The sequence below is a fragment of the Betta splendens genome, chromosome 4 (assembly GCF_900634795.4).
Source record: "Betta splendens chromosome 4, fBetSpl5.4, whole genome shotgun sequence".
Classification (NCBI taxonomy): Eukaryota; Metazoa; Chordata; class Actinopteri; order Anabantiformes; family Osphronemidae; genus Betta; species Betta splendens.
In genome coordinates this window covers 33,001,835-33,022,192 of record NC_040884.2, presented here as the reverse complement: position 1 = coordinate 33,022,192, position 20,358 = coordinate 33,001,835, and the positions used below count along the sequence as shown (strand labels likewise).

At 42.9% G+C, this 20,358-nt stretch overlaps 1 protein-coding gene across 1 annotated transcript in view; it reads left to right on the top strand.

Annotated features, from left to right (window-relative positions):
- nlgn1 (neuroligin 1) overlaps window positions 1-20,358 on the top strand; it is a 232,549-nt gene that overhangs the window by 78,240 nt on the left and 133,951 nt on the right. The window contains 1 exon segment of the mRNA XM_029146219.2: window positions 5,216-5,368. Coding sequence (XP_029002052.2) covers window positions 5,216-5,368 — 153 coding nt within the window.

The window sequence follows — 20,358 nt, the reverse complement described above, 5'->3', positions numbered from 1 at the left end:
CATGAGATAAGACTGGGATCCAGTGGTTACCTGTCAAACACAATAAATAATTTCTTCTCATGATATTTAAATTAAGTCTATGTGAAACCTAAGATGTGTGCTAAAAATGCATTAATCTCAGTAATCCAAAAACACAAGCGTTTCCTTACTCTAGCGAAAAAGCGCGCTTTGAAAGCCCATATTAAGAAAAAAATGTCCCTGATAAAACGCTGAGATAGAGTCATTTCCCCTTAAGGATACTGCAGCGCAGCTTTAATGACAAGCAGAAATTTTAATGAGGTGCCCCTACTGTATAATGTGACGAAGTAAACAGCAATTACATCCATAGAAGACTCCCAACCAGATCCTTTTGATCTGTGCCATCATGCTGTTTTTCTGGGAGCTCTCATAAACACAGACAGGCAGACGCACACACACCAGTAAGATTAAAGTGCGTCACACAGATCTATTCAATGAAATCCCCACAAGCGTTCAAGTATTATCTCGATAAAGGATGCAGGGCAGAAAACTAATCCAGTTTAATATAGAAGAAAATATGCTTGACAACACACAAACGCAGCCACGCGCCTTGTTGCCACATCCAGAGTGTGAGTCTCCGTTTCCCCCTCTGCGCTGTTTGATTTGCTTCAACTTTAACCTGTTAACGTCTCGTGGATGCAAACTCAGTGACAAGATCCTCCCCCCAAACTTGTTACGCACCATTAATCTGGTGTTAGTATTTATCTCTTTCCAGTGACAACACAAATGTAAACAGGAAGCTCAGGGTTCGTTAGAGATGGAGGGGAACTTCATTTTGGTTACTTGCATTTATCTGATAGTTACGTGCACACGACAAACAGTAGAAACCTGACCGATTCCTGCCAAAATGCTCAATTCACCTTGCAAAATATGACTAGATGAGCACCGAAGCACATGCTTGTATATTTGTTTTGTCTACAATAATGCAGCGCAGACTGAATGGTAAAGTTCTTTCCACTCACATTACAACAGTCATCTGAAAAAAGTCTTACATTTATATAAACGCCACAAGGACAAAAAAACAAGGGGACTCATTTCAATGCAAAATGAAAAAATAAGACATTCTAAATAAAAAAACAGAAATGGCACATGTCAAATTACAAAGGCTAGCATTAAGCTAATGTGGTTAATGCTAGAAAGTGATATCAGTGCTGCATAGTTTGAGTCAGCTCACAGAATAACATGTTCTCCTGTCCTTTTTGGGATCAAGCTCTAACTCTATTGCAGTATTTTTGCAATCAGTGTCGGAAATGTACAGTGGTGTAAACATCCAAGTTCTGCACTTCATGCTTTGGGGATTTTCATCTTGAGCTCCACTATAAAAGACACAAAAATGTCCACAGTCAAAACACGAAACATTTTACACCTTCAAAATGTGTTTCAACCCAGAATCGATTTAAAGCCAGAAGAGGCAGCGCTGCTGTCGCATCCTAGCGTTAGCCACGTTAGCGCCCAGCCGTTTTACAGTAATTTAAAGCAAAGCTCTATTTTGAGGTGGACAACTGTACACTATACTGTATTTAAGTTTACCTGCGCCATGTCTTTATGAGCGAAGCGTTTATTTTTTGACATGAGCAATTAACAGGGCAGCGTTTCCTTTTTTTACATGACTTCTTTCCAATGCTCAAAACTAAAAATTCAGTCATGTACCTTGCGGCCATCGTACATTATATAGGAACATTTTGTTTGGAAGTGTGTTCAGCGCTAGGCCTCATTTTGTTTTCTCTGACTTTCGCTGAGAGTCCCAGTGGCTTTGCTCCCTGCAGCAAAAGGCTGAAGCCTGGATGAAAAAAACATCAGTGCTCCTTGTGTATGCTGTTGGTTTGATAAGTCCTCTACATTGGCAGAGGGAGAGGATACTAAAGTATTTGCAACAGCCTGGGGGCTTCTCTCAGGGTTTGCTAAGGGAAATCTAAAGTACCTGAATCTGTTTGATCATAACTTCATCCTTGAGGAACCAATAATATGCACCACATTGGCATGGTACCTATAACTTGACAAGCTTCTCATCTCCATGAAGGCTGAACGGTCTAATCAGTGCAGGATCTCATTTTAGTGCTCGTCACAGAGAGCTTTCATGTCGCTTCTCGCTGTGATAAACGTCCCTGGAGGACTCACATGTCCCCAGTGTTTTCCAAACACCTGGAATCATAAAGATTGATATTACAAATCATCATGTAAATATTGGATGTTCCAGAAATCGGGCTAAATATGCTCTGCTCTTCAGGCAAAAAAATGATGGGAAGAGATTGACTGGGCCAGCTGAATGAGGATTAATTGATAAGTTAGGGGATTTAATGAGCCTGGGGCCTAGCAGTTTTCTTGGCTCGGAGTCCTACCGTGGCAGCCAATGCAGAATGCCAGGAAACCATACTGAGAGCAAGCTGGATTGCATAAACTTCAATCCTCAAGGTGCTGTAAGGTGTGTTCACTGCATCCCGGGACTTATTTCAGCCAGTAAATCCTGGTAAATTCATCAAATATTAAAGCAGTGCCAAGACAATTTTGTCCTAACCTTACCTCATTACTGCTCTGCTTCAAAGCTGAATAAAGATTTGGCCACAGTGGATGTATCTGCCTCTGTGCAGGTACAGGTGCCTTACAGACAAAGGCACCATCTAAGGACCCTTCAGGTGCCACATGTCCATGTCCTCTCTGTTCATTTGTCTCATCATGTCAAATCATCTTACTTCATGGCTAAAACCAGAATTAACATCATCATCTGCATGGACATTACTGCTTGGGTGTCTGTCTTTGTGAGCATTAGTTTCAGCACACTCATGGTTTCCTGATGCCATCACCACTGCCCATGTTGTGATGGAGAAAATACATCATCAAAATAACCATTATAGAATCTACTGGCAGCATCAAGCATTATTAAAGGCATCATTTTCATGGCTGGGATAGGTTCATCACTAATTGTCTTAATTCTAATTTCGAGGTGCATAAATGTACTTTAATATGTTTTGTTTTCAAAAATCTTTTTTGATTTTGACCTTTAAATTACAAACGTCAGAAGAACTGAAAACTCTTTCATCATTTACATATTACTAATATTGAGAGTGTTACAGTCTATATTCCTATAAGACTAAGAGTGAAACTGTGGCAGACGTTCAGGTCCAATAATGTCACAAAGCATACAAACATGTATTAAACTGAGCGTCTGCATTTTTGAGCTGACACCAGAAACCTTGCCCCACCCCTCCAGACAGGACTCATGGGCCGGTTTGTATCACGTGATCAGTACACAGATAGAAGCACAGGGCACCGAAGCAAAGTCTTTCCACTGCTTAGCGCTTGTTCCTAGAATGCAACCACTATTTACTCAAACAGGAACCAAAAGACATGCAAGAGTCACTGTTCACTTTACTGCGCGCCACAGTCTGAGACGTCAACTCTACCGCTAACTACTACATAACCTTTTCAGAACTAGATGTTTTTTAAAAGTCCTTTTGCTTCATTATTATCATTTTGTTGGAATCATAATTAACAACTGGCGACTTTTTTTAAATATGGTCCCTGTCATTAGTAGCATGTAGTCATTGACACGGATGTTTCCATCAGTATTAGGACAGTAAGGCTTTCAGCTGTTACAGCACTGTCACCGCTGCCATCATCACTATAAGCCTTATGATTTTCACATTAACAGTGTTCCAATAATTCTCAACAATAACCTGCACACACAAAGTAACACACTCACAGACGCTGCCATAAGCTCATGACCTTTTTCGTCAGACGTTTGTGGGAGACTTCCAAATGTGCTGCTGCTTTAGTCGGTGCAGACTGCGACAGGTTGAGGAGAACGAAAAGCAAAGGGAGGAAACACCACAGTGATTGATGGCACTCATGTACTGTGAGGAGCCCAGAACTTAAATAAAGGACAGTATTCAACAAACATTCAAACAAAAACAGTGCTTTTAGTCCTCAGTTAATTTTTTAACATAAAATGTACGTTCTCCACCCAGCTATGGAACTGAATTTGGAAAATCATTTTCCGATACAAACTCTCCCGTTCTTCCATTCACTGTCGAAGGTTGTTGTTTTTTTTAACGTGTTCCCGTTTTCTTACTTGTTTAATGTTATTCCCTGCGGACTCAGTGATCTCTCTCTGGACCCGAGTCCCTCAGTGCCAAAAACATGAGTGGGCTAAACGATGCGTAGCGAGCTGAGCGTGCTGATGGAGGTAGTTAGGCTGCAAGATGAAACGCTCATCTCTGGGATGCAGAGAGATGAAAGTGAAACCTCGTTTTGAACGCGGGTTGTAGAATGCTCTTAGATCTCTCCAAGTCTTCTCACCCTTTCAGCTCAGAACCAGGCTCATTTTAAAATCACATCAAGGGCTAAAGCTTTACAATTCAGCAGTGTTTTCTTCGACTCTAATCAGCCACATTTTAATACAACTAATAAAGCTGCAGGCCAGCGTTCTGCTTAACCCGGGCCTGTATTTAACAAATGTAAAGGCCTTTGTTAAATCAAACACACACCTGCTTTTGTGCAACACTATTAATTCCACTTCATTAAAATCTCTTCTGCCACAGAGTTTATTTCATTGTATTTCTTAAGCTGCATGATCCACCATCTGTCCTTTCCATAATGAAATGAAGTGGCTTATAAGTAGTTGATTTAGTGGACTCAATATATGCTTACATACATTCACATTCAGAATGTTTAGGCAAAGAATCAGTGAAATACCTCCCACATGCTAACCTGAATTTCAATAAAACTTTCTTTTTTTACGAACCTGTTTTCTTCTTATTACATTCTCATTCAGATTAATCACACAGGCTTTGGCTCAGAATGCTCTGACAGTCTAGATTGCCACTCTTGCATGCTGACAGCCCAATGCCTGGAGGAAAATTAAAACTTGCTATGTTACATTTCCTCTTCCATTAACACCTATATTGAATTTAAAACAGGTTAATAAATAAATAAAAACACAATTTTCCCAAGCACCTCAAACATGTCACAGCAATTGTGTAGAGAAATAAATGGTTTGACGCCTCAAACTAGCAAATGACAAAAAAACAGTATGCCAAGATCAAGTCAAGAAAAAGGAAAACTAAAATAAAATAAAATAAAATGAAATTAAAAAGGTGGCCAAAGCTCTGAAATTGCATCTCTGGCTGCCACCTTCAATCTGTCATCTAATCAGTCGCTTTGCCTTCTCCACTCTCCTCCCCTCCTCCCCCTTCTTCAGACATTAGAGAGAGTGGGAGCCCTAAGCCCGTGATGGTTTTCATCCATGGCGGCTCGTACATGGAAGGAACTGGGAATATGTTTGACGGCAGCATCCTGGCCAGCTATGGGAACGTGATCGTCATAACTGTCAACTACCGGCTGGGCGTCCTAGGTAAGGAACCTGCTCACACGCTGCTCAATGTCTTCTGCGTCTGTCTGTAGTTCCGTTGTTGTGTTTTACGGTGATTTAGGTTAACAAGAAGGCCAAATGCAAGAATGGAGTTGTTGTTGAATTGAATCATTGGGCCTAACTCATCAATGTCCTTGGCTGGTTAAGGTGATATTCTCCTTAAGGTCATTCCTGAGACTGTCTGCTACTGCTTTTAGTCTCTGCAGTGTATATTGGGTCGGCGATAGTGAGGTTGGTAGGGAGGTGCTCTAACTGCAAGGCTGGAGGTTGGAGCCCCTGCCATGGTGGATACTGTATGTCTCCAGGTTGCTGCTGGATGCATGGCAGCTGCTGGCACCAGTGTGTGAGAGTGCATGGGTGAGTGAGAGGCCAGTGCCAAGTGCTTTGGATCCCAGGAAAGGTGTTTAAATGCGTTATGTGATTGTGGAGCATTCTTTATTTTTATTCTTTTACCTTTATTTCCTTTTTTAGGTGTCTGCGAAGCACTTTGCGCATATATGAAAAGTGCTGTATAAATAAAGATTGACTAATTGATGGATCGATACGCCTCAGGTTTGAGGCGATGTCTAACATTTGAACGTGTGTTTACAGAATGTTTTCTACTTCTGCTGGAATTTCAACCTGTTTTGGTTTAGTCAAACCTTCAAATGCTTCCTGTCTGCGTGGATGTTGTAATATTACAGTGGCCACTGAAGGCCGCTCCATGTTGTTGCAGGTATTTTGAAGTCCTGCTGGTGATTGTAAACCACATGGCCTAGTAATGAAGGGGCATGGGATGGTCTTGGACTGTTAAATGCACACGCATCCACTGTGGAGCTGCAGAATTTGACCTGTATCTACCCTCCGTGTCTGCACGCTTACATTTAGATTTAATTGTTTAATTTGTCTGGACACTGGCTTCTCTGATGTCTCTCCTGTTTTTGTTGCTTTCCTATCTTTTCTTTATGTCTGGTTCTTTTCATCTAAGCCTCAATCCTCCTTCCCTTTCTTGTGTTTGTTGATGTCACTGCTGACTTTACCCAGATGCAGATGCACTGGGACTCTGGGCAACTGTGGTTCTTTCCCTCCATTAGATTATGGAGTCATTTGTTAATGCTGAAGAAAATGATTTCATTTACATTAAGTTTAGCTTTTTCAGCTGAGAACATACTACAAGACAAATAGGTGTAGTGAGTAAACATACTCACTACACCTATTTGTGTGGGGTCATATACATGTACAGTATGCATATATTTCCTATTCTATTTCATGATAACACAAACAAAAGCAGGTTCACAGTGTTGATGTCTGCAGCAGCTGGAGTGACTTGTCTGTTTGTTCTCTCACATTATTTGTTTCACATGATTTAGATTTATCAGTTTGCTTTGCAAAGTCTGAATACAGTAGAATCCATGAGGTATTCTTGCCTTTAATCAAATGAAATAATTGCTGAATTAAGTTTCCTCTTGTAGAAAGTGAGTGACAGAAACTTAAATTAAACTGCAAAAATGATGGTTTTAATCTATTGGAGATTTACCTGTCAGTCAGCCGATGTCTGGATAAACAGTCCCAGCATTGTGCGCGTCCTGCCAAAACCACAAAGGAGGATATTAAAGAAACCACTTTATCATCTGTACCTTCCAATCACAGCTCTCTTCAAAACTTATTACTTTTGGGGGTTGTGAAGGTTCTTGAGGCTCTGCCAGTGTGTAGGATGAATGCATGCTCATCGTCATACTGTATAATATGCACTGTGCAAACAGTGTGAACGTGCAGTGCAGTCACACGTTTATGGTTCAAGTATTTAATCTTTGCATTTTATCACTGTAAACTGATCATCAGATCATTCGTTTTTTTATGTTAATCACATCATTAACCACACAGGTGATGTTTACTTGTTGTGAAATGTCAGCATCAGGACATTTTCATTCCTTTTTAAATACGCTACGCATAATCTTGACCAATTTCATTTTTCTGAAGGAAAAGATAAATGTTTGAAAAATGGGTGACATATTAAGGAATAAAACACAAATGCTAAAAATGCAACAACCCCTACCAGGCAATTCTATGTCATGACTAACTTATTTTGGATGTGAAAGAAACCTCACCTCTCCATGTCCCTGTCTTGTGGATGTGTAAGCTCTTAGCTGCTGCAGGCCTTACAGCGTTGAGGGAAACAGTATCGTTGCTGGTTAACATGAGGCGCCGCTGTTTGCTCACAGATTAGACTCTGTGTTTGTGTTTACCCCCCTGGCAATGAACAGAAGCATACGGCTTTACCTTACCAAACACGTGGTGGTCTGTGTGTGGATGACGGGGGGAAGTATGTACTTGGCTAGAGAAGGTGAAGGTCTCATAACCGCTAGGCTGTCCCTGTTTTAGTACAGTGGCACACCAGTGAGTTCAGTCAGTAACTGCTTTCCTCCTAAAAAGGCCTCTACCTTAGTCTAGTACTGAGTAAAATTAAATGGATACTCGTTTCACTGAATCCACCAAGTTGCCTGTACTTAGTTTGAGATAAGACCATCAGCTGTCAATGCAAGCGTGAGCCTGACCCTACCCAGCCAGCCATTACTTTGGAGGTTCTCCTCCAGCAGCGGTGATTCTTCTCCTTGGCTTAGTGTATGTTTGTGTAAGTGCAAGGGCGAGGGCTTTGCAGAAAGCCATTAGTGGCTTTAAATACGTGGAGCTGCTGACATGAAGCTGTATTTATAGTTTTAGAGCCTTGGCTACAATGGATTTGGCCATGGGGCCCGTATATACTATGCTACTGTCAGTGTCTGTCCATGGGTGTGTACAGTATGTGTTTAATGCAGTAGTTTCTCCCTCGTGCAGATGGGGTGTTAATGGAACGCATGGCACTGTGATGCCAAAGTTTTACTATTAAGGGCTGCAAGTATTTATTGTCCATGCTCCCTTACAGCTTCTCGGCTTATACTGTAATGTGACACAACTGCACGGTTGATTTGGGTTCAACTCGTGGTGACGGACTGCTTTTAAACTTTGTTCGATTTCTTTTTATTTTCATATCCAATGAGGGATGGTGAGACTGTGAAAGGTCTTTCTACCAGAAGCTAAATGGAACATAATGTGGGCAGGGTGGACGGATTGATGGACAAAAAAGCTGGAATTACACACGACGCACATGAAAAAGTTTGTTGTTGCAGATTAAACAGCTGCTTGGATCCGTCTCCAGTCATACATCACAGTATGTAGCTCCGAAAACCAATCACATAGCTACATTTGTACGTTAGACTCAAGAACTGTCCAGTTGATTTAAGGTGCTCTGTTATGGATGTATAGCACATAGCAGAGTGCAGTTGATGGGCCCAGTGGCTCCTCAGCAGGGCTGCTTTGTACTCTGAAACAGCAGACCTTGCCTTTCAGACCAGGCCTTCACAGTGTTGAGTTTGTTTGGGCCCAGCCAAAACCTTTAATCATGCTGATTGATGAGGTGCATTTCCCTGACTCAAACCTTCTCCAAATACCTCTTCCATTCCAGCCATACATCAGCCATCTGACCAATTCATCAAGCCTCTGATTGTTTTAAGATATACCTGGCCAGTAAAATATCCATTTCTCTGCGTGGCGCTGCTTCTCTTTCAGCATCATGGTCATGATCCAAAGCGGTCCTGACTTGAGATCAAATGCTGTGGGAAAAGGAATCAGAAATGCCAAGGCAGTAAACAAGCTGCAGACGTTGGTGTCTAGGAATGATCGGTTTAGCTGATGCTATTGTATTTTTGTACAGCCATTACTTAGTAATTAATTTCTAAGGTGCCCATGTAAAGTTCATGGGAATTTAATTGAAAGTCACAACAACAATTGGATAATACATCCAAGCATAGATACATATTCACATAGCAGACTTGTGAATGGACAATATCTGAATTAGAACTTGGTGTGAAATGGAAACTTTTCAGGAAAGTAAAGGCAACTTAAAATATTAGTCCTCATCTCTCTCTCTGGTGTAGACTAATTAATAATTAGGTGTTACTTCTGGCAGTATGTGGAAAATTTATAATACGTATATTATATTATATTATACGTATAATATATTTAATAATATTAAAATTTTATTTCTTTCCAAAGCAAATTTCCAGATGATTTTTGCTTCATTGCTCAGTCTGTACTTGGTGTCATTACTTCTCTGACGTCGCCTCATCCTCGCTAACCTTTCTCGCTAGCTTAACAAAGCTTAAACCTAGTGCTGTGCTTAAGTCATTATTAGGGATCAACATTCTCATAACACTGGCTTTTGAATGAGCACATTGTCTTATTGCACCATGAAAACATTTTTCTCAAAGACACTGCAGAATAAAGACCAGGGAATTTTGACAAATGTCTATTAAGAATGCGAGACTTTCTTCATTAAATTTAGAGTCAGAAAACCATAACTTCAAATGTCAAATGTTTACAGTAAATGCAAAATGCAAGCAGGCATTGTTGGAGTGTAAAGGCAGTTTACACTGATTGACTGATCCAGAACTTAGCAAAGTGTCTACCCAAGACACTGTATGTACTGCATGCTGCAGGCTTCATGTTTGCCAAACCTTCACGGTGCTACTGGGATGCTCTCTTCTGTAAAGTATTCAGTCCCCCAAACCTTTGCTCAGCGGACAGGCCACACTCAGACATGCTGTAATGATTGTTTTGATTACCACTGTGACTCCAGATGTTTGAGACTCATAGTAAGCACCTGCCCGTTATATTTCCTCTACGGACTGTAGATATTGGCAGACAGACAGAGGGATTGATTGGAGGATAATGCACTACAGGTTTACAGACTCAGTGTCTCTTAACATAATGAAGCAACCATAAGTGAGAGCTTTTAATGCCATATGGAGCACTACAATCAAATTTCCAGACCAAACCAAGACAGATCAGATCAGAGACCACAACCTTTATTTATATTTGGTGTGAAATTGGTCTAAATCAGTCAACTTGACTCGTCAGTCACTTTGTTAGCAGACATGCATGTGCTGTGATAGTCTGCATGCTTGTTCAGGTGCACCCAGCCTGTACAATGTAATTCAATGAGTACATACCACACAGAGTGCCGTCTTTACAGATCAGTCTGTAGCACCCAACCATTTTACTTCCTGAGTACTGCTCAGAGTCTGTGCTCTGCTAGTGGTCATCCTCAGCCTCTCTGCTGATGCGTCAGAGATGGAATTAATGTGGCTGAGGCGGAACAGAAGACCATCTGGGATTGTTTAGCTGTGCCAGGCTTCTGTGCAGACAAGTCTCTTCACTTTTTACTAAAGCAATGTGAACAAAACAAGATGTATGCATGTCACAGCCAGTCTGCCTCATCACAGACATGTCTAAAACCTGCTGCTGGGTTCATTCAGTCACAGTGCAATACGTAGTGGATTGGCATAAAGTAATAGTACAAACAACCCCAAATCAAAGCAGTACATGTTGTCATAAAGCGAAGAATGGGCCAATGGAGCCGGAGCACATTCAGTCTGCTGATAAAAGGCACGTGGTATGTTTGGAAACTCCCCAAAAAGTTGCATGCCTTTTTATGTACCCGGGAAATTAGACGTACAAAATGTCTGCTGTGCCGAAGCAGCCTTTTACTTGGTTTGGTTTGGTTGGTGAAGCCAACTCCAGCTGAACTACACTGCATGCATCAGTCAAGCGCCTCAATCAATCAAATAGCTCGGTAGTGAAATGTTTTTGTTGTATTTTTTTTGGGGGGGGGGGGGGGAATCACTTTTAAATAGTTTTAACTGCTTTTTTTCCCAAACGTCTAATATGTTCCTGTCCCACAGTATCTGTCTGACCTCCTTGTGTGTGTTGTGTGTGACACATTTTTTCTCTCTAGCTTTTAACTCAGTTTGACATGTTTGTTCACTTTATTCACTGCTTTTACTGTTTTACCTCCTCTTTTCTCTGTGTGCAGCTCTTTGGCCAACCGTGTTGTGCTTAAATGAAGCCAGTTGATTGATTGATAAATGATACGTTGCTCACAATTTCTAAATAACTACGCCCGGCTGCACTGGTATTGGCGCAGGCCTGATTCTCGCATGTGCATGTTTTTATTCTGTGAAATATTCTAAACTAATAAATTATCATCGATTCTTTCTTTTCAGCCTTATTTTACAGTTCTTGTTTGACTGCATGGTTCTAACTCAAATACTAAAACTACTAACACCAAATATACTAATGGAAATGCTGCTATTAATAATATTGCTAATTTTACTAATCTAAACTGCAGCAGAATGTGCTTAACAACTTGACTCAGTAATGTCTGAAAACTCATACTACTAAACTGAAGCAATTAAATGAAAGTAGTTGCTCAATCTAATAATCAAGTCTGAGAAAATTCATTTTTTAGGCCCAGTATGAGCATTTAGACCTCTTCCACTCACGTGTCTTCCCTTTTATTTTTGCCTTTTAATGCTCATTGCCTGACGTCTGTCTATAGTAAACAATGTCCTGTTCAATCATGAATGAATGGACACACTATTCCAGCTGCCACCAGTCTGGAGGCAAGGTTGTAACACTTTTAAAACAAGAAATCATGTAACCACAGTACAGAGCGTTATTTGATCATAAAGGTGTGTTGAAATTACTTTTAGATTCCGTTGAAAGAAATCATTATATTCTGTAAATGAGTCTGAAATCATTTGAAGCCTCTCTTGTCTCATCAGTGTACAGAAGATCACGTTGAAGAGTCTGAAGGTTGGTCTCAGGGTGATGCAGCCTCCCTGCATACAGTACATATGTAGGTGGGATAGTGACGGCACCTCTGCTTTTTCTCTACACCGCGATACTTTACTGTTAGAGTTAATAGAACATCACACACAAATGAGGGGGCATTTTGCATATATACTGTAGAGGCTGACTGGCTGTGTAGGAGAGCAGGGAGAAGAAGAACGTCCCTATCAAACTATTACTAAGCACCTCAGTGCATCATGCATGTGTAGATGTCTTATGTATGAACAAGTCATCCTGAAACTGTTATTTATGGATCTAGTGTGTTTATATGTGTATCAGCTGGTCTGTTTACCAGTGTGCTTGGAAACCTGCCTGTGTGTGTGTGTTGTGTGTGTGTGTGTGTGTGTGTGTGTGTGTGTGTGTGTGTGTGTGTGTGTGTGTGTGCGTGTGTGGTTGCGTGCGTGCGTGCGTGGTTGCATGCGTGCGTGGTTGCGTGCGTGTGTGTGTGTGTGTGTGTGTGTGTGTGGCAGATGGACGCGTGTATCAGCAGGATCAAACTCTGCGCTGTGTAACCACTTTGATTCCTGCAGACTACATATGTATGGGAGTGGACCAGTCCTGCGTCTGGGCATCTGTCTGGCTGTGGGGGATCTTAAAGCCTCATACTATTCTATTCACTGGTTAAAGTAATTCCAAATACATACAATGAGCTATAAAGAAGACGGAGAGTGGGGGAAACGTGTTATTGAAGACTCACGCTGCATGTCACCTGCCTTCTGATTGGTTATCAGCATGAGTCACACATTTTTAGAGGTCAGACATAAATGTCTTGCTGAGACACCAGGGAAGAAGTCATGTGTGTCATGTGTGTATGTGAAAAGAGTAGAGCAGTGTTATGAAAAATACGTGGTAAATGTTACAGATGGTCTGATCAGAAAGACTTCAATGGATCTGTCAATTGAAACAGTGTTTTGAGTAAAATAAATACCAGTTAATATGACCTAAATAGTTTGAATTATCAAGTCTGGGATGTGTGGGAATTATAAAGACTAACACTTGCTGCTTTCTTTATGTTTTATTATTTATTAATGTGCTGCTGTACACAGGGACACTGCAGGATGGTGGTGGTGAGTGGATGCTTATAAAGACATACACATGTAAAATAAGAGTATGATTATGGCTCGCTGTACATTGTCCCAACCAGAATCACTGTTTAATCCATTGCAAAACCATTTCCCATTTAGCGAAGCTGCAGTGTCTGTTTGTTTGGTGTGGGAGTGTGTTTGTATGCAGTGTATGTGTTGGGGAAAAAGTGTGAGATGAGTTATCGTCACTTCTTCTTTGAGCAGCAGATGGTGAGCGGAGGATGAAAAATAGCTGACCAAATGAAAGCGCTGGTACTTGTGCTTTGCTTTGTGTCTTTATTTTTCACTTCAGTGATTCTGGGTCTTACTGCGTTTTCATTCCTGGCCAACCACTCGTTTTCCCAACGCCAGGTTTACCAGGTTTAGCTCTGAAACAGCAGCACTTACTGTAGTTAACTGCACTGAACACACCTGCTGGTTTGGACAGGATGTAGGTCATCGCTGACATTCTCAGGCTTGGATGCATTTACATGTATAAACTATTCTTGTCAAATATTGTGTGTAAAGAACTAAAGACTACCTAAGGCACCAGTTCATTTGCTTTTTCTATGGTCATGGTGTTTTTTAACATTAACTGCATGCTGCCAAACTGTGGCTCATATAAGTGTATGGAAGCAACATCAACAGGTCTGTTTTCAGCCTTTTCCATGTGGAAGTGGAAGCCTGATAGTTTGTGACAAATGCTTTAGATGCAGCTTAGAGTTAAGTGCAGGAGCAAAAGCCCAAAACCTCCCGGAACTGAAGCGAATGTAGAGAGGGATGCTACAATGTTTTGTGATGAAGCAATAGAGGAAAATGTTTCTTCTAGGTACAGTATTGCTGTCGCTACCAGGCAGTCAGTCACAAAGGATGTAATATTGCCCTTACTGTAAATACTAAGAATCTCTCCAATCTCTCTCTTCAGTAAATCTACTAACTTTTACACAACTGTAAAGACACTAGTCGTGTGGATGACACTTCAGTAGATCAGGCCAAAAATTGGCATTGTACTGGTTCCCTCGACAAGATGCCAAAGATAATTATTTGTTTTTTCTTTTGTCATGACTTGTAGCATGAACATGAGTTAACTAGTGGTGGTTAAGCCCTTTATTGGATTTAACGTTCCAAGCTCCTTCACAAACAACTTTCCTCTTAGCTTGACCTGATTTTAAAGAGTTCGTATGTGTCACTTAAAGCCTGATGTGCTTTAATTGAATATGATATAAAGGTATAAATAGCAGTCAATGGAAATTTGGATGTGCTTCAACCCTTTGGTGCAATATAAGCTCTAAAAATGCACGTGATCTATTTAATGATGGCATTTATGTCACAGAATAAAACATGGCAATCTTTTGATGTGCTAAATTAATGTGCAGTGTATTAAGGCGCTAACTGCTTTTTGGAGTCTCTTACTCTATTAAAGCTGCAATGAGAGGCCTCTTGATTCATTAATCGGGGTTCAGCAGAGTCCCCACAGACAACCAGTATAATATTGATAGAACAATATAGGAGCAATCTATCAAAGTGTGGCCTCCCACGCTTGCCTCACAAATGACAGGCTGCTCTGTTTCCAGGAGTGTGATCGCCCCCTGCGCCCCTTTGCTCACAAAGCTTTACATTAACAAGTGATCCGCTCCTTCTGGGTCTGCCTGTTCCTGGGCCCTTTGCAATCACTGCATCTCACCACTAAACAGTCTATTTTACAGAATGCATCTGCCATATTGCCTCCTCACTTTGTTCAAACACAAATCCCTTAATCCTCTCAAAGGTCAGTTCTTTCATCTCTCTGCTGCTGCTCCCACCACTAGAAATGTATTCATTTGTTTTCCCTCGATGGGAAAAATACAACAATATGGTGTGTGTGTGTGTGTGTGTGTGTGTGTGTGTGTGTGTGTGTGTGTGTGTGTGTGTGTGTGTGTGTGTGTCAATTTATTTTATTTCAGCTGAATTAGTTATTTCTGTAACAAAGTGGCTCAGTTGGTAGAGCGTTGGTTTGAGGAGCAGAAGGTCCCAGGTTCAACTGAGTGTGTCCTTACTGTAAGTCACACACTTGACACCAGCTCCACGGGCGCCTTGTACAGCAGCGCTAGCTCCCCCAGGGGATTTACATGTGATAATGACCATAAAGACTTTCTTTCTTAACAAACTTGCTTCACTGTAGTGGTATTAGTACACGCACTGTTTTTATCTGTTGTTTTTATATATATAAATTATTATACTGTAGTATATAGTTTTGTAATTATGTTAGCTTTCATTGATAACTACAGTAGCAGTTGAGTCTGAACCCCTTGTTTTAGCTATTAAAATCACTCACTCACTCACTCACTCACTCACTCACTCACTCACTCACTCACTCACTCACTCACTCACTCACTCACTCACTCACTCACTCACTCACATACATACGCTTAGCACTCTTGAACCCAAGAGTGCCAAAATCCAACCCAACAACATCAAATCTACCAAATAAAGTCATTTTTCCTCCATAGCCAGAATATTTGGTGCCATGTCATTCATTCTAATGACCATAGAAATTTGACAATAACTTGTTCTAATCTTTTCTTTAGCTGAATATCTGCCCTTTCAGTAAATCCGGGCCTTTTATTTTCATACCCAACCAAGTCACTGAGTGCACTTTATGCAAAGGTAAAAAGTAATTACTGTGTGAAATGCAACCAGGAACCATTGAAGGTCTGGTAAACAACAGTTAATAAGAACCAGTTATTGTGCTGATGTCACTTAGCAGAGACTGATTAACTCATTTGTATGGTCCGATAGGAACATGATGAATAGCACATAAATAACATGGCCAAAGAATGTATCAGTCCAATCTGAAGTATTATTTCAGGCTGTAAGTTCTAAGTATAAGTAATAGACAGACACATATTTATCCACATAATTCTAAGGAAATCATCTTTATAAGGTAAAGTCAGAGGACATCGAACAGAAACACTTGTGTGTAACGCTGGAAACAAGGTGGCGCTGCATCACATCACTATAGATTGGCTGCTTGATTTGCATGTGCAGAATTAATCTGCAGCACATCGTGTCCTGCTGATCCTCATTAGAGAAGTAACCATTAATATCAACCTTATAATCATCAATATTAGTATGTAATTATTAATAATTCTGTTTCCCCTGCAACATGACGACACTGCAGGGACTCAGCTACTTGTGTTTACACCAACATCTGTCTTCATTATACACACCTTCTATTTATCAGCTTCCTTCCTCCGTCTGCCTGCGCATGCATGTCTCTCTCTTTCTGTCTGTCTGAAGTGTCTCACTTGATTACTGTTTGGGATGCAAATGATCGTTCGGTGAGCAATGTAGTGAATTTTAATTAGCAAGGCATTCACAATAATTATTCAACAATGCTGGCAGATTCGTATGCTATTAGCCCGCATAAAATTCAGGCCCAGCACTACTGAGAAAATCAGGTGTATTATCATTAAGTCCAGTGTGTTTGTGTATTAGCCGAGAGGAATGGAGGAGGAATCTATAAGAGCTGGCCTTGCAGGTTCATAACTGGCCTCACGGGAGCCGTGAACTGGTCACAGTGTTGACAAGTTGTTTGTATGCGTGTTTGTGTGTGTGTGGAAAACGTTGCGTTCTCCGCTGGAGCGGTGGAGGCGCAGGGGCTTTTCATTTCCTGCCCCAGGGAGACCTTTTCCACCGTCATTCACTTATTGACTCCTACACTGCTAACTGCTGCTGACCCAGCTCCTAGACTGATGGAACCAAGTTACAGCCTCACGCTAACCACTGCCATCGCCCGGCGCCCAGCCAGGCCTGCTCCGACCAAAGGAAAAATCTTCCTTTCTTTGATCATCTCTTGATGATTTCATTTGGTTCTGCTGATTTAAAACAAAAAATCAGGCCTTAACATTTTCCTCGAAATTTTATCACATAAATACCAGATAAGAGGTGACGTTTAATGTAAAGTCTTTCAGTCAGGTTAAGGTCAAGCCATTACGTTTTTGGATGATGTATTGGGCCCACTGTACTGTAGGAGATGGTGTGAAGTGTTCCTCAAGTATCAGGTGAGATCAACTGGGCTGGAACTGGGAGCCTCCTGCTTCCCAGTCTAACAGTTTACTGACTGAGCCAACAAAGGGCTACGTGTATTGTTAAAATCTTATATATAAATATAAGTATAAATATATAAGGTTTATTGTTTACTTACTGAATATAATATATAAACACAATTCAAAATGAAACAGTTGTTACTTTATTGCTTCTGCTTGTTACGGACGAGGGTCAAACCGGACTGAACAAGATTCTAAAACACGCTCATTGAGCGGGGAGACAAACTACCATGGTCTACAAACTGGACTGGAGGGAGGACCCAAACGCAACGACCCCGAGACAGGACTGACGACAAATGGTTTAATAATAACACATACAGAAATGACAATACAAACTAAGGACGCTGCGACTGCAGGATGAACCAGAAAACAAAACATGCACACTAACACCTAAAACTCACAGATAAACTAAAAATCGCTGCAGAGCAGGAAACTAAATAACTATCCTAAACACAAAACATGCAAACAATCAGTATCAAACGTAAACAGCGAACAAACACACAAACCTGGACAGGACACGATGGCACGATAACAAGTGACGAGTAACAAGTATGAGTAACACATAACGAGTAGTGAGTAACGAGTAACAAGTAACAAATAACAAGTAATGCACCAACAAAGACTGTGCCCAAACCAGAAACTTAAATACTTACTAAAACAGGTGATTCTAATTAACCTAATAACAGGACATGACATGACAGGAAATGAAAAAACAAAGAACCAACCAAGAGGGCCTTAATGCCACGTGAGCCAGAGTGCCCTCTGGCTGTCTGTAAGCTGACTCACAACAGAGCCCCCCTCTCAAAGCCGGCTCCCAGACGGCGAACTTGCACGAACCAGACGAGCCGGGCGGGCGGAGGGAGGCAAGGAGGAGGGCCAAACGAAAAGACAAGAACACAGACAGAAACGAGACCCCAACATGACAAACAGACAATAGACACTCCAAACAAAATAACCCATAACATCACAAACACTTGTATGATCAAAACATAACCCCACTAACGTAACTCCCAATAGAAACCAAGTCCAAAACAAACTGAGGAGTCCTCCACCAGTCTCATGGTGGGTGCCAACGAGGCAGGGTCCAACCCAGCAGCCGCTGGGAGTCGACTGGCACTCCTGGTGCCCCTGAACACGGGCCCAGCTCCCTGGGTGGGCGTCGACGGTAGAGGCAGGACCAGCATAGCAGCAGGAAGTTATGGCGGCAAGGCGACCGGTCTGGTGGCCTAGCCCCCATGAAGCCCAAGGCCACTCGTGGACCACCGCGACGACGAACGAGAACCAGCGGCGTCCTCCCTGGACCACCGCGACGAACAGGAACCAGCGGCGTCTTCCTTGGACCACCGCGACGAACAGGAACCAGCGGCGTCCTCCTTGGACCACCGCAACGACAAACGGGAAACAGCGGCGTCCTCCCTGGACCACCACGACGAACAGGAACCAGCGGCGTCTTCCTTGGACCACCGCGACGAAACGTGGCCTCCACTGGACCACCAGGAACCTCAAGGGTCAAACGTGGCTTGGCGACAGGAACCGTACGAGGTGCTGCCCTCGGGGAAACAAGAAGCAGCCCCACCATCAGAGAAGCGCCCTTCTTGGAGGGCAGACGTGGAGCCGGAACCGGAGACGAAGCCAGACGTGGACGTGGAGCCGGAACCGGAGACGAAGCCAGACGTGGACGTGGAGCCGGAACCGGAGACGAAGCCAGACGTGGACGTGGAGCCGGAACCGGAGACGAAACCAGACGTGGACGTGGAGCCGGAACCGGAGACGAAACCAGACGTGGACGTGGAGCCGGAACCGGAGCCAAATATGAAGAGGTGAAGGCAACAGCTGATGTGCTGTCGCGCTGAATCGCACTGAACGGCGCCGCCACCTTATGGCACCGTGGTGCAGGTACTGGGAAGTTCGGCTGCGGCGTTGACGTTCCACGCCGAGGGGCCGAAACCAGAACCAGATGTTGTGCAACGGGACTGCCCCGCTGTATTTCCACGCCCTGCGTCTCCTCCAAACGCTGGGGCCGTGGAGTTGGCACAGCAGTAGTGAACTGCCGATCTGCACACGTCGACGCTTCCTCATTGAAGTGCCTTGGTGCAGGTGTAGGAGTCTGAACAGCGGCATCCTCACGCTGTGACTCCCCATCCAGTGCTCCCTCCCAAGAGCGCTGGGTAAGAGGGTCTCCCGCTGACACGGTTGCCGGCCGACGGCCAGCGGGCTCCGACACTTGGTCCTCCAAGTGCCGGTCTGGAGGAGCGAGAACAGCAGCCCTCCATTGCTGTCTCGTCGAGCGCAGCGTCCTCCGCCTTGAACGCTGACGTCTCGGGGGCTGTGCAACAGACGCAGTGAAGTTCGTTGTGCGAGCCGAATCAGGGATGCTCATCTTCGCGCCAACCCACGAGCTGGAGATGAGCGACTGTCCATGGAAGTCTGGGGGCCCGGTACAAAAACGAAACCCCGAGTCTGGAAGAGGGGGGCGAAATAGTGCACGTTGTAGCTCATCGCGCATCGCACCCACCTCAACCCACAGCTTTGCCACACCCGGGAACTCAAACAACCAGGGTTCCTCCCACAAAATGTCATCCAGCAGCTCGACTGCTACTAACCTGGCCTCCGGCCTAGGAGCTTCAGTGGCTGCTTTCAAAATGACCCCGTAGCGCATCAAAAAGTGTGGGGACAGATCTGGTCTAGCTGGATCCATGGCACTGAACTCGAACTGGTTACACACACAGACAAACTAAACAAGTTGTACAAGCACGAAAACAAGACTAGCACCCAGTGAACACAAACACACAGCCTCACAAACAAGACAAGCTATAGTGCTAACACAGAACTCCTACAGTAGCGCTCCACTACGCTAACCGGAGAAAAACAAAAAGAAAAGGGTCGGCTGGGTCCAAATGGTTGGTGCATTCTGTTATGGACGAGGGTCAAACCGGACTGAACAAGATTCTAAAACACGCTCATTGAGCGGGGAGACAAACTACCATGGTCTACAAACTGGACTGGAGGGAGGACCCAAACGCAACGACCCCGAGACAGGACTGACGACAAATGGTTTAATAATAACACATACAGAAATGACAATACAAACTAAGGACGCTGCGACTGCAGG